This window comes from Dromiciops gliroides, chromosome 2 (genome assembly GCF_019393635.1).
Source record: "Dromiciops gliroides isolate mDroGli1 chromosome 2, mDroGli1.pri, whole genome shotgun sequence".
NCBI lineage: Eukaryota > Metazoa > Chordata > Mammalia > Microbiotheria > Microbiotheriidae > Dromiciops > Dromiciops gliroides.
In genome coordinates, this window is record NC_057862.1 from 331,446,889 (window position 1) to 331,462,334 (window position 15,446).

At 41.1% G+C, this 15,446-nt stretch overlaps 1 protein-coding gene across 1 annotated transcript in view; it reads right to left on the minus strand.

Annotated features, from left to right (window-relative positions):
- The window catches only part of ATP10B (ATPase phospholipid transporting 10B (putative)), a 144,078-nt gene that overhangs the window by 51,318 nt on the left and 77,314 nt on the right, over positions 1-15,446 (minus strand). Inside the window, exons 8-10 of the mRNA XM_043986953.1 lie at positions 12,468-12,720; positions 10,067-10,290; positions 158-349 (exon numbers count right to left, since the gene is read on the minus strand). Of these exons, the coding sequence (XP_043842888.1) occupies positions 158-349; positions 10,067-10,290; positions 12,468-12,720 (669 nt within the window). The remainder of the gene's footprint in view (positions 1-157; positions 350-10,066; positions 10,291-12,467; positions 12,721-15,446) is intronic.

Below are 15,446 nucleotides of genomic sequence, written 5' to 3' on the forward strand. Positions count from 1 at the left end.
ATGCCTTCATTTTATACAGGACTAAGCTGAGGGGAAGTGACTTGTCCAACTTGTCCAGGTCACACAGCTTAAAAGAAGAGCCAGAAGTAGACCCAAGTCTCCTGACTCCCAGTCAGGTTTTCTTTAAATCCCTCCCACACTCTCTCAGGACACTTACCCGTTGTCTGGGTTCTGTTGTTGTGGAGACCATGACAGAGTTGCAGATGGCCAGTGCGAGAAAGAAATCCGTGATGGAGGAGCCTGTGGAGAGGGAAGGTTTGGTGACATTGTGGGCTGTCAAGGTTTCCAGTTTCAAGGCTGCATCTTTCACCTTTGTCAAGAGACCTTGGTCTGGAGCCACATCCTTTTCCTGGGGAAAAACCAACAACATTTGAGTGAAAATTCCTTCAGTAAATGGACTATAGGGGAAGGTGCTTCCTGGCAAGGGTTTTTGCGCTACCAGGGAAAAGCAAGCACATGATGTGCTTTCTCTAGAAGTGTTCTGCCCCTAAAGCTCCCAAACCAGGTGCCTATTTTCACCACAACGTATCCCTTCATTCTACAACTATTTTCTTAATGGTTCATTGTGCTAGGTATTAGGCCTACCCTGCTCACACCTCCCCAATCATTGTGGATGGATGACAGAATTTTAGAGACACAAGGGACCATAGTAACAATTTAGGCTGACTTCCACCCCCAAAAGAATCCTTAAGATAATGAATGGTCATCCAGCCTTTCCTCGAAAACTTCCTGGGAGAAGGAACCCACTACCCTCTCCCCTACCCCATTTGAAGGCAGGTCATTGCCCATTTGGAAGCTATGTCAAGTATCATATTACATGTCCCCAAAAGCACCCAATATATTCGGGGCATTGTGCTAAGTGCCATGACAAAAACATTCATCCTTAGGGCAGAGGAGCAACTTGGAAAGAGAATTCTTAGGGAAGAAACATGCACTGAACTGAGCCTCGTTTTGTCAGCCCAGCCCTCTGCTCCCTGCAGACATATTGCCCCCCATTGCAGGACACAGCTTTGTCAAAAAACAAAGAAATACATTTATGTCTTTCAGGATGCAAAGGCCACTACTACTCTGACCCTGTTCTCATGCTGGGGGTGGGTGAGGCAATAAGAGAGTACAGCCCCTCAAACTCAAAAAGGCCATGTCCAGGTACACCTTCTTCTCCTTCCCAAGATCACTGTAGATACTTTTTACAAGCACCCTTGTGTTATAATAGGTAATGTATAGTCTTCTCACCTTCCTAACAAGTATTTACAGTTTGACAAAATGACTTTTGAGGATCCTTCCAACTCTGACATTCTGTAATTCGTTGAGTTGATCCTTGTACCTTGAAAGATATTAAAGGACCATAGGAAGGCCTGAGTGGTTCCTCTGTGGGGGAATACATGGAAAGACAAGAACAAGAAGGTATGAGGGCAGCTAGGTGGCACAGTGGATTCAGGAGGACCTGAGTTCAAATCTGGCCTCAGACACTTGACACTTACTAGCTGTGTGACCTTGGGCAAGTCACTTAACCCCAATTGCCTCACTAAAAAAAAAAAAAAAGAACAAGAAGGTATGGAGGGGTTGATAAGGTAGTGCTCACATGGATGAAATTTTGGCTCCAATAAAGTATAAGGACTCAAACTTGGTAGCTGGGTGGCACAGTGGATAGATCAGTGGGTCTGGGATCTGGAAGACCTGAGTTCAAGTCTGACTTAAGACACTAGTCATTTAACCTCTGTCTGCCTCAATTTCCTCATTTGCAAAGTGGGATAATATTACCAACTACCTCTCAGGGTTATTGTGAGCATCTATGAGGGGGTGAAGAGGTTTAGGTGGCAAGATCCTAGATTTAGGGGTAGAAGGGCCTTGGAGGGCATTTGGTACAATCTGTTCCATTAACCTCCCTGAGCTTGTTTCCTGATGCATAAAAACAATTTGTCCAAAGTCACACATGTGGTAAGCAAGCATCAGAGGTAGAATCTGAACTCAGGTCCTCTGATTCCAGTGCCAGTATATCCAATGCTGCTTTCTACTTTAGGGCTTGGCAGGCTAGTGGGAGAAATTATTTTGAAGTATGTAGCCTTCCAGTTCCATATACTGGTAGTCACCATACCCCACCTTTTTCAGAGGTCAAGTCAGCTTATACCTATTGCTTTGTCGTGTTTAGATAGCTAAACATATATTAAAAATACTTTTTCTACTTTTGTTCTAAGATACAGGTTTAGTTACTATCATAGAGGAAAAGACTCCAGCATGCATGATGTGGGGAGGTGTCCTTTGAAAAACTGAGGCTGGAGGGAGCCTATATTTTAAGCTTTGAAGACTAGGTCTCTGAGCACTGTCCAGCAATTCTGTAGCATATATTGTCATGGCACCATGAAACTGTCGTTGATGACTTTCCAATATGAAGTAGTCTAACTGGATGGCTAAGAGGCTGTTCAGTCTGATAGGCAGACTGCAGAATGTGGAAAAAGGAAATCTTCATTAAAATCAATGTAGATAGGGGGCAGCTAGGTGGCGGAGTGGATAAAGCACCAGCCCTGGATTCAGGAGGACCTGAGTTCAAATCCAGCCTCAAACACTTGATACTTACTAGCTGGGTGACCCTGGGTAAGTCACTTAAACCCCATTGCCCCGCCAAAAAAAAAGAAAAGAAAAGAAATCAATGTAGATAATTTACTTAAACACTATATACAAAGTCTTGGGCTAAGCCCTAGAGATACCAATACAAGGAAGCTAGGCAGTCTTTGTCCTCAAAGATCCTACATTCTAATGGGGGAAGACAAACATCCAAATGGGAGGACAGAAAGGAATATATATTATGCTGGCAAAGCTGGAGACTACTGTGATGATTAGTACTTCTGTTGATATGACTACTAGCTCTCTTCCAATTTACCTAAATAACAAACCGCTTAATTTGCTATTTTGTAGCTATTGAGAGCCTCTGGTTCAAAGTCTTCCAGTATCATGTCAACTTGTTACTTGTTAGACAAAGGTTACATGGTAAGAGTTACAACTTAATTAAATTAATGTTTGGACCGTCTAAGAGCTTTAGGTGAATCCTGGTGCCATCTTGTCCCTACAGCCACCACTGAACACAGAGCCCACTTTTGAACTAGATTTGGCTCAGGTATTGGCTTTTCCCCATTGTTTGTATGCAGTCTGCTTGTTACTGTGGAAGAAAAAGGAATCAGATTTTGGTTTCTTTTTTGGAAGCTTCAGAAGTCCTTGTTAAGGGCTTTTTAGCAAGGGAAGGAAAGAAATAGAATACAGCATAGGAGAAATATCTTACATAAAAGGAGTGGGAAATTTTGAACCAAAAGAACTCAGTATTTTTTTTCTGTCCCTAATAAGAATATGCCTTGGCAAGATTTATAACAGCACTGTCAGGTTGGGGGTAATGGTTAATATAGATGGTTTGGCAGTGCAGGTGGCTGTCTATATAGGCTGCCAATCTCTTCAATGCAAATTCCTCTGCTTGGCATTTAAGTTCCTTCATAATCTGGCTCCAACCTCTCTTTCCCGGCTGATTTCCCATCATTCATACTCACTCTACATTCATGCCTAACTGTAAGTCCTACTTTACTCAACACTGCATCTCCATTCACTTTCCCCTATATCTGGAATGCTCTTGCTCCTCATCTCTACCTTTTGAAATCCCTAGCTCTCTCTAAGACTCAGCTCAAGTGTTACCTCCTACCAGGGGCATTTTCTAATTTCTTCCACTTATTAGTGTCCTTTCCCTTCCTGTCTTCTCCAACTCCTCACCCCCCCCCCCAATCAAAGATGTCATATTTATTTTGTACTGATTTGATTTATCTGTGTTCCTGTAGAATGAAAACCAGGTTCTCGAGACAGGATTTACTTCATTTTTGTTCAACTCCCAGAACAGTGCCTAGTATCACTTAATAAATACTTTCTGAAAGATATTGGAACAAATCTAATTTAAAAGCAAACAAGCAGTTTGCTTACAAAATTGGGAATACCCTCGGCTTCTTCTTTCTATTCCCCAAGCTATGGGGAAGCTCTGGGTGTCCCAATGTTTTTCTGTGTGGGTGGAGAGCAGGGAAAGGAAGGGCAGACCACAGAAAAGGCATCTAACAAGAAGTAGGGCTGGGGCCACTATGCAAATTTTGTGGGCTGATTTTTTTTTTGGCCAGATGATTATGGAAAAGAATTTGCAAGACTGCCCATTAAACAAAACATGTCTGTTCAAAACAAGAAATTAAAAAACAAACAAACTGAAGAGCCCTGGAAAAGGGCATTCTATGACAGTGCTTGTAAATATTGGCCCAATACCTAATCCTTCCTGGAAAGACCTGGGCTTCAGTTCTCAAAGGCGTACATGGCAATAAACTTGATAGCAAGGCAATTAGTAGACATTACCTAAAGTTTCCTTGTCCTTTAGAGGAGAATGGGGCAGTTAAAAAATAAAACTAAATGGGAGGCTTATCAGAACAAGAGATACCTGCTAAACAGTCAAGGAGCAAGGTCTCTAGAAAGCAGTAATTGCCTGCCAATTTTGAAAGACAAGTTGTGACTAAGTACACTCCAAGGAAGGTAAATGAAAAGCAATCAAAGGATGAGTGTCATCTATTGACTAAGACAAGGCTGGACTATAGTATGGTGGGTGGCCACAAGGATTCAGAAAGAAGAAAACAAGACACCTCATGTACCAGGTGGCTTCGCTACAATCATGATATCAGCAAAAACTCACTTTTCAACAGCACTTTAAAGGTTTTATAGTGTACCCCTTCATGCTTCTTAAGTAGAAAAGTTTCTACAAGAATAGGATTGAGGGGGGGAAAGACAGCTAAAAGCGAAGGGGCCCCCAAGAGACCAACTTAGCAGCCCCAGGCAAAGAGACCTTGGCCCCCAACCTAATACTTCAAGATTCAGCTAATACAACCAGAGATATTTGTGGAATGTTCTCAGAGGTCTTGAAGGCTTCACATATTATATTAAATACTCAATCTGCATATTGTAACATCTTTTTGAAGATCACCCTGAGCCTATCAAAAGTTAAATTGTTCATACGGCCTTTTCTGCTTGAAGAAAAAGGCTCCAACAACCACTTTTACTCCTCTTTTCATAACTCCCTTACATTTGCATAGTTCATTGGGCTTTTCAAAACACTTTCTTATCCATTACCAGCCACACTGGTTACTTTCTTGCTATATTCCATCTCTAGTCTCTGTGCCTTTGCATAGGCTTTCTCCAATGCCTAAAATGTGGCCATCCCTCCTTACATCAGCCTTGTGGAGTTCCCAGCTTCCTTCAAAGATCAGTTCAAGTACACAAGTTCAAGTTCACATGGATTATTTGTGCCCGACCTGTGGTAGAGCATTCTGAGCTCATATTGGTATGAGCAGCTCCAGTCTGAGACACTGTAATTTGATTAATGTTATTTTGGTCCTCTTTGAGAATGAAGGACAACAACCAACCGACCGACCGACTGACCAACCAACCAACCAACCACCACCTCCTACAATGGGTCTATCTTGATTGCCCCATTTGTTAGTATCTTCACCACTAACTTATTTTGTATTTTCAAAATGTTTTTAAACAAAGTACATAGGATTACAGAGAAAATAAATTATATCAAAATACAGTTATGAGAATTTTTTTTTAAAAGGTTCATGGACCCAGATTAAGAATCATTGCTCAAGACTATATATTACCCAACAGGAGTTGATTAGCAATAGTAAATGGAATTGGGCAGCTAGGTGGCACAGGGGATAAAGCACCAGCCCTGGATTCAGGAGGACCTGAGTTCAAATCCAGCCTCAGACACTTGATACTTACTAGCTGTGTGACCCTGGGCAAGTCACTTAACCCCCATTGCCCTGCAATAAACACACACACACACACACACACACACACACACACAAATAGTAAACAGAGTTTCCTCAATGAGTGCCTTAATCTTATTAGTCTTCATCTTGTTTCTCTCACTGATTTGTATGCTCCTTTAGGGCTTTGTATCTGCAGAGCATAGCCTCTGGAATGTATCTGTGATTTCATCAGAACTTGATCTATACCTTCTCTGCAATTTATAATCTTAGAGAGTTTATGGGGGCACTGAATAATTAAGTGACTTGCTCAGAGTGACACAACCAGCATGTGCCAGCAGAGCCAGGAATGTACCCAGGCCTCCCTGACTCCAAGGCCAGCCTGGCACATTGTAGGTGATTAATAAGTGCTTGGGGAATGAATAGACAAATGCCCCTCCTGTAACCTTTTGAGGTACATAGGGTGGGTATTCTTGTTTCACTTTATAGATAAGGAACTTTTTAAGACCAGAAATTGCAGAGCAATATCCAAAAAGCATCAATAGAGGAAGTTTCCTGTTGAGGGAGACCCTTTAGCCACAGCAAAAAGCCAACAAATAAGCAAGCAGAGATACGAGAGGTTGAGAGAGTTTCCTTATGCCTCCCAGCTGGATAGCAGAAGAGGTACCCCAATGAGCAGGAACATCCTGACTGTCCTTCCAGTCATTTTCCTGCTACTCTGTCTTGTCCTCCAGGTACAAACATTAGCCAAGTGACCCCTGAATTTTGAGAGAGCTAGAGGACTATCATATTGCAGGGGATATTTTATTAAATCCACCTGCCTATCCAGCCAATTAGAGTTGAGTCTGGTGTGAGTCCTTTATCATTTCATTCTCTCTGTTTTGCCTTCCTGAAAGAACTTAGTTAGAACCTGTCATTCAAAACTGCCTGGAGGCCAGGCCGTGGTGTGGCAATTAAAACATTCTCTGGAGCCTGGAGAGATGGCTGGTTAACATCCTTTGACCTAGCAGTTCATGAAGGCCTCAAATTAGAGCTACAGCTTGTTATTCCTATCAGGGCTGGAATAAATGGATGAGCTGTGAGAATGAAATGCTTTGGGGTAAAGAGGTTGGGGACTTTTAGCTTCCTTTTCAGAGGACAATTCTCTCAGACACATGGAAAACTGAAAGAAAGTCAGGTAAGAATGGTCCAAGAGGCATAGAGACAAGAGTCAAGCAGAGGGAGGGATGTCAGGAAACTGTGGCTAATGGCCTAGTAGCTAGTAGGTTACAGTCTACAGAGTGTTGGACATGGGGTCTGCAAGTCCTGAGGTAAAATCTGATCTCAGACATTTACTATCTGTGTAAACTTGGAAAAATCACTTAACCACTCAGTTTCCTCATCTTTAAAACAGGGATGATAATAGCACCAACCTCACAGGGTTGTTGTAGGGCTCAAATGAGATGCTATTTGTAAAATATCTTGCAAACCTTAAAGCACTACTTGGCTAGAAGTGCTCTCTTCCTCCACAGAACTCTCACAGGGCCTTGTTTACACTTCTTTTGTGTACTATCATACTTTATTTTATATTGGAACTATTGCGTATGCCAAATCTTTGAGGTTGCCTGGTACAAGGGAGATAGAGGATTTGGGTTTGAATCCTAGCTGTCATTTATTGCCTATATGACGTTGGGCAAGCCATAGGTTCCCTGGGGCCTCAGTTTCCTCATCTGTAAAATAAAGCCATTGGACTGGATGGTCTCTAATGGTCCCTTTCAGATCTTAAAAAACAAACAAACAAAAAAGCATGATTCCTTTCTAGACTAGTATAGACTGTGGAAGGTATGCCTTATGGCAGATTTATTCTTTGTATCAGCAGCCTTGCATGAGCACTTTTGTTGTTCAACACAAATTCACTGACTAAATGAATGTTGTTGTTAGTGTTTTTTGTTTAATCACAATTGTTCTCCTTAAGGTTGTATTAAGTATAAGATAATTCAGGTCAATCAATATTGTATTCACAATGAACAGTTGGATAATCTGTAAACAGGAGGCTTCAAGTGGACATCCTTTCTCATCATCGGGAATCAGAAAAGGCATTTCTGGATTGTGTGAATTGTTTTTGTGTTTTTCTTTTGGCCAGGAGTTCTCTCAACTGAATATTGGATATTGCTTTCTACCAACATAACAAAGGGAGTGTTTTGATTCAAAATGATGTTCTTTCTCTAAATTTCCATTGGTAAAGCAGCAAGATACTGGAAGAAGCCCTCTGCTGTGAGTTAAGAGTTGACTTTGCTGCTGCTTGGTATGACCTGGAGAGAGGCACTTCACTTTCCTGAGCCTCAGTTTCTTCATGTCCCAAACAGGGATAACCCTTGTCCTGTCTACCTTACAAAGTTGTTATGAAACAAATGTGATGTAACATATGTGAAAGCATCTTGAAAAATATAAAGTTATACAAATGCAACAAGTGCTTATTATTATGGATACTCATAGGATCAGAAGAAGTAAGAGCATGGCTAAGTGACTAGAGAGTTATGTAGGAGTCAGGAAGATGTGGGCACAAGTCTCGCCTCAACATATATTGGCTTTGTGACCCTGGGCAAGTCACTTAGTCTCTCACTGTCTCAGGCAACTCTTTGAAACAGGAGCTCTCAATTTTTTTTTGGCATCATGGACCCCTTTGGCATTCTGAAGAAGCATAGGAACTCTTCAAAATGGCTTTAAACAAAGTACATAGGGGGCAGCTAGGTGGTGCAGTGGATAAAGTACTGACCTTGGATGCAGGAGGACCTGAGTTCAAATCTACCCTCAGACACTTGACACTTATTAGCTGTGTGACCCTGGGCAAGTCACTTAACCCTCATCGCCTCGCCAAAAACAAAACAAAACAAAACAAACAAACGAAAAAACCAAAGTACATAGGAGTCCAGAAAAAATCAATTACATTAAAATACAGTTATCAAAGTATTAAAAAAAAAGGTTCATGGACCCCAATTAAGAATATTTGCTCAAGGGTGGTGCAGTGGATAAAATACTGGCCCTGGATTCAGGAGAACCTGAGTTCAAATCTGGCCTCAGACACTTGACACTTATTAGCTGTGTGACCCTGGGCAAGTCACTTAACCCTCATTGCCCCATCTCCCCCCCCCCAAATTGCTCAAGACTCTTATTGCACAACAGGGGTTGATTAGCAATACTAAAAGGTGTTTCCTCAATGAGTGCCTTAATCTTGCCTTCCCTCTGAGATTATCTCTGATTTATTGGGTGTATATCTTCTTTGTACAGAACTGTTTGCATATTGTCTTCCCTATTGGACTGTGAGCTCCTTGAGAGCAGGGACAGGTTTTTTTTTTTTTTTGCCTTTCTTTTTAGCCCAAGAGCTTACCACAGTGCCTGACTCATAGCAGGTGCTTAATAAATGCTGGTTAACTTGATTTTTCCATGAGATTTTTTCCAATGGAATCACAGATGTGGTCCCAAACAAAACAAACATACAGGATATAAGTATCTAGGATCTCATAGAAAATATGCCCAGTCCTGCTATGTGCCTCTATTCACCTCTGCTTCTTAGAATCCCAATTTTCCTTCAAAGCTTAGCTCAAATGCCACTTCCCACATGAGTCCTCCCCCTCTGCCTTGTTTATATTTTGCACATATGTACATGTGTATATATTCTTCCTCAGTAGAATATGAGTTCCTTGAGGGCAGGAACTGTTTCATTTCTGTGAAATGTTGTTCATCGAGTGAAGGAATGAGTGAACAAAGAACACTAGAGTTAGGAGGAACCTTAGAGATGATCAAATTTAGCCATCTTATATAAGGAAACTGAGACCTAGAGAAATAAAATGGCATGCCTAAGGTCACAAAACAAGTTAATGGATGAGCTAAATCTAGGACCCAAATATCCTGACTCAGACTAATGCTCTTTCTTTTGTACTAAATCCATCCATCCTTCCCTCCTTCCCTCCTTCCTTCCCTCCTTCCTTCCTTCCTTCCTCCTTCTCTCCCTCCCTTCTTTCCTTCCTTCTATCTTCTATCCTTCCATTCTTCCTTTTCCTTTTTCTAATTGATTTTTTGGGTATTTTTTATTAGTTATCTTCTGGGTTTGTCTACATAAGACAATTTTAACTGGGTAGAGTTACATGACTTTTATCATTTAATGTCTAATCTGCAGAACGAAGGGAGCATTTATAACAGGATAGTTTTTAAAGTTTTGTTTCTTACTACCCTCCCCCACCCAGCAGTACTTCTCTCCATATCTTACCAGAAATCAATCCCCTATAGCTGGGAAGGAAAGAGATATGACTCACTATGGTACTGCTGAAGGCAACCGGTGATTGGGCACTATCACATCTCCCCATGGACCTGTGCCGAATGTGACCCTGGAAATGGGCATGGGCACTCTGGCTCCTCCTCAGGGGCTTGGTTCCTCCTGGGCATCTCACTGTGCTGAGGCCTGACAAGGCCCCATACTGACATTTAGTCCAGTCTTCATCATCTGAATCCAGCTCCCTCTGGGTCTCCAGTCGTTTGGCTGCAAAGAAAAGTGCCCCATTACTAGGATGGTCAGAAACTTTCATTCTAAAAGCATAGTAAGTTTAATCAATTACCCTGAAACCTAAGCTCTAGGAATGGGGACATGAAATTGTAAAGTAATTAATAATAATTATAATAACTAGCATTTGTATAGCACTCTACAAATATCTCATTTTATACTCACAACAACTTTGGGAAGGTTTTATTATTATTTCTATTTTAGAGATGAAGAAACTGAGGCTGAAAGAGGCTAAGTGAGTTTTCCAGTTACATAGCTGCTAAGTGTCTGAGGCTGGATTTGAACTCAGATCTTCCTGATTCCAGATCTAACACACTATCCACTGATCCACTTTGCTGATTCAGGTTGGTAATAGGGACAGAAAAAAGAAGGAGGTAGTTCTATTAGCCAATATAAAAAAAAATGCCGCAATAATAAAAATGTATTGCTTTAACGCTTAGTGGTTAGAGAGCTGGTTTCAGAGCTAGGAAGACATGGGTTCAAGTCCTACTTCTGATGCCTAGTGACTGTGTGACCCTGAGTAAGTCACAGTCTCTTAAGGCATTAGGAATCTAAGACTGTAAATGACAGAGGAAGTGTTGACCTGCATCAGCAAAAGGAGTTCCTCATCTAGGAGTTCCCTATACCAATAAAATTATAGGCCCAGACCCAATCCTTAGCAAAGGTTGGCTAAGTATTTTTCTCACAATAAGCTCCTGAGATAGATGATACAAGTATTATCACCTCTGTTTTTAGAAAGGAGGAAACTGAGTTTGAGAGAAAAGTGATCTGTTCAAGGCCATATAGTCAAAGATGAAAACCAAAGTTTCTTGACTCCAAATTCAGTACCCTTTTCACTAAAATGTGCTTCTTTTAGGTCGAAAGCCTAGAGGTAGCTCATGGTGCGGTGGACCAAGCACTGGGCCTGGAGTCAGGAAGACCTGAGTTTGAATCCACTTTCAGATACTTCCTTGCTGTGTGACCCTGGGCAAATTGTTTAACCTCTGTTTGCCTCAGTTTCCTCAAATGTAATATGGAGATAATGGTTGTTGTAAGGCTCAAATGAGAGTTTGTGAAGGTACTTGGCTCAGGGCCTGGCACTTACTAGGCAGCATATAAATGCTTCTTCACTTTCCCTTTCCCCTTTCACTTACCCTTTTCCAAAGATCCAAGGCACTTATCATATACAACCATCCTACTATCGGTGAGGGAATGGAGGTTGGAGAGGGGCTAAGTTACTAGTAACAATGCCCCCTCTCCTCCTCCTCTAAATTATCACAGCTTTTTACCTTTCCTATTTGTTCATCAGATTCTACCTTTTCTTATAGTTCTATATGTGTTATCTCTCCTAACCAGACTATAATCTTCATGAGGGTAATAATGATGTCTTGTTTTCAGGATCATAGGCCTACTGATTTAGGAAGGGACCTTTGATGCCATCAAGTACAGCCCCCTCATATTACAGATGCTGATACTGAGGCCCAGGGAGTTTAGATGATTTGCGTGGCATAGTGCAGTTATCCCACAGGTAATGTTCCAGGAGAGAGCCCTCAGCTCAAGTGGGACTGGGGAAACTGTCTGACCAGACTGACCTACTTAAGATCTTCCTTCAGTCTGCTGGTGACAGCATGGGAACTTGGGCAGCAGATTCTGCTACACTGAATTACCTCAGTGAGAAGCAGAGGGATGGGTTGACAAGGAAAGAACTTTTTGAATGTGTGGGGATCCAAATCTGAACTCATTCTGACATTTTGATTGAGTTGTGGAACTAGGGTGTCACAATTAGGATGTGTTTCACATTCCAGTTTCAGTAAGACAGGTGCCCTCATCATAACTGAATAATCCTCTGCATATCAATGACCCAGGTCACAGAGAGAGAATTTTAAAAACAATTCTATAGTGGGAGGCCAAAAGTTTGCAGTTGAACACAATAAAAACAGTACATCCTATTAGCTTGGTAAGAATGAATGTTTATAGTCAATAAATACCATATAGGAAAAAACCCCACAGAGGTTAAGCAATCTGACAACTGTCATTCAGCACTGGGGAGAGTTGAGATAAGACACCCCTGCTCTTATCACCTTAAATATGCCAGACTTTGTCTTGCATTTGTCTTGCACTCATTTTCTTCTAGAAAGATAAAAACTACAGTGAAGGTCCTTGACAGCACCTCTTACCATTCTCTTGGTGGGAAAACTCATTGCCCATAATGGTGCAACGTCGGAATACCATTCTGTTCTCTGTCAGAGTCCCGGTTTTGTCTGAGAAGATGTACTGAATCTGGCCCAGGTCTTCAGTGATGTTAAGGGCTCGGCACTGAATGGCTAGATCCGCTTCTTCATCGTACAGGTCAATGTCATTGTGTAAGAAGAAAACCTGACCAAGTTTCACCAATTCAATGGATACATACAGAGAGATTGGAATCAGGATCTGAAAGGAGAACATTTCCTTTATGTAATAATGATTGCTTTTTTCCCTCTGCTACCTGCTAGTAAAGGTATTTTGAATCAATGAGGAAATGGAATAATGTTGTCATTATGATATGTAATTTTAGCCAAGAGGGCAACTCCTTATATATGGTGGTTTCAATCCCATGGTGCATTTTCCTTCTGCATCATGGATAGTCTCTTTAGCAATCAATTTCTTAATTTCCAGATCCAATGTTCTTTTCTTATTCCTTATCCTTCTTGACCTCTCTGCAGCATCTGAGATTAGTGACCACCCTTTTCTCCCAGACATTGTCTTCTTTTTTTGTGATAATGGTCTCTTCCTTAGTCTCTTTTTTTTTTTGGATCATTATCTACATTCCACCCCTCTGTACATAGGTAGATTCCAGAACTTTCTCTCTCTGGGACCTTCTTTTCTACTCTTTATATACTCTCTTGGTGTCTGACCATGTTACTTTCCTACTTAAGCCACAGTGGTGTCTCTTGGATGAAATGTCAGTGCCTCTGTTTAGTATTTAAATCGTTCATAATCTGATTTCAGCCTACCTTTCCAAGTGTGTTAAGCATGATTCTCATTCAGGGACTCTGTGTTGCAAACAAGCTGGCCTTCTGAATGTTCCCCAAGTATGATCTTCTACCTCCCATATTATATCTTTGCACTGGATGTCCCCCAAACATAGAATGTAATCCCTCCTCTGAGAAGCCCTAGCTTAAGGACCACATCTCATATGAAACTATCCTGCTCCCTTTGGTTGCTGATTTCTTATACCTTTCCTCCCAAAGGTCACTTTGTATATATTCTTTATTTTCATTACTAGATACCTACTCTCTCTCAACTTCCAGTAGGATGTATGCTCCTTGAGAGTAGAAACGATTTCATTTTTGTCTTTGCAATTGGCAAATAATAGGTGCTTAATAAATGCTTAATTGAATGAATAAGAGGGGAATGAGGCTCTCTCCCTCCAACTGAAAATGTTTTTCGTTGAAAGGAGGTCTGTGCAGGCCCTCATCTTGGAGGACACTCCAAAACAGGAACTAGATCTACTAGAGAGAAGTGACAACACAATGGCAAAGAAACCTGAAAAAAACTCTTTCTTCAAAAAATACATTGGGATTTTATGGAAGGCCCTCATTTTGTTAATTATACCACATAGAACCATTTAAAACCAGAGTAGAAAAGATCCTTAGAGGTTATTTTAGTTAGCCCCCCTCTTTGTGGGAGAACCAGAGAGAAATAATTTGCTCAACCAAAGTCACACAGACTATTAGTGGTAAAATTAGGCCAAGGACCAAGTCTCTGGTGCTCTTTCTACTATACCTTATATTCTGCTCTGTTACATAATGGACGGAGTAATGAGAAAATCACATGGCATTTTTTTTTTCTATCAGTCCATTAATGACCGTTTGAACCTATCCTTGACTTTTTATAAGCTTCAAGAAACCAGGATCATGTCTACTTCACATTAAGGCATTTAAGTAGAACTCTGGGGGAACTTTGGGGGCAAAACACTTTCACCTAAAGTCTTTTCTTTCCCCTAAATGTCATTTACTTGATAAGTATTCAGCCTTCTTGTTTGAGGGCAGCATAAAACAGTGGAAAAGATACTTAGTTGGGGGAAGTTAGATGGCGCAGTGGATAAAGCACCGGCCCTGGATTCAGAAGGACCTGAGTTCAAATCCAGCCTCAGACACTTGACATTTACTAGCTGTGTGACCCTGGGCAAGTCACTTAACCCTCATTGCCCCATGCCCCCCCCCCCAATAAAAAAAAATAAAACCAAAAGATACTTAGTTGTTTTAGGGTCAGAGGATGAGGGCTTAAATTCCACCTCTGATCCTAGCTATGTGACTTTGGGGAAGTCATTTAACTTTCCTGGGCCTCTGTTCATCTCTAAAATGAAGAGACTGGAGTATATCAAAAGATTCATAACCTGGGGTCTGTGGATAGATTTCATGAGGTCTGTGACCTTCATTTTCACTAACTTTAACTAAAATTTAATGTTTCCCTCAATCACTGAAAAATATTATTCTGAGAAGTCATTAGGCTTCACCAAACTGCTAAAGGTTAAGAACTACTGGACTAGATGGCCTCTGAGGTCCCTTCTATGTTAAAATCTATGATCAATGAACTAGAGTGGGATTTACTTCTTTTAAAATGAAACCCAGGGGCAGCTAGATGATGCAGTGGATAGAGCACCGGCCCTGGAGTCAGGAGTACCTGAGTTTAAATCCGGCCTCAGACACTTGACACTTACTAGCTGTGTGACCCTAGGCAAGTCACTTAACCCCCATTGCCCCGCAAAAAAAAAAAATGAAACCCTACTTTTATATAATACCATATTCCTTTTACTTGGTCCAACAAGTATTTATTGAGATTTTCCTATGTGCTTAATCCTCTCCTGGGTACTGTGGGGAGATCCAAGAAAAATAGAAACAAGTGTTTAGCCCATAGTAAGAGGTTAATAAATGCTTTTTGACTGACTGACTGACTGACTGGCTATAAAGGCACAGTTCTTATCCCTGACATGCTTAAAATTAGTTGGAGAGTCAAGATTTATACAAATTAAGTTGATAGCAACATAAATCTGTGCAATTTCTCCAGGGAGAAATATTTGATTATTTTTCATGTGGAATTACATGGTTCTCAACCTAGATGTCCCATAGATATCTTAAACTTAATATGTCAAAAACTAAAATTACTATGTTTTC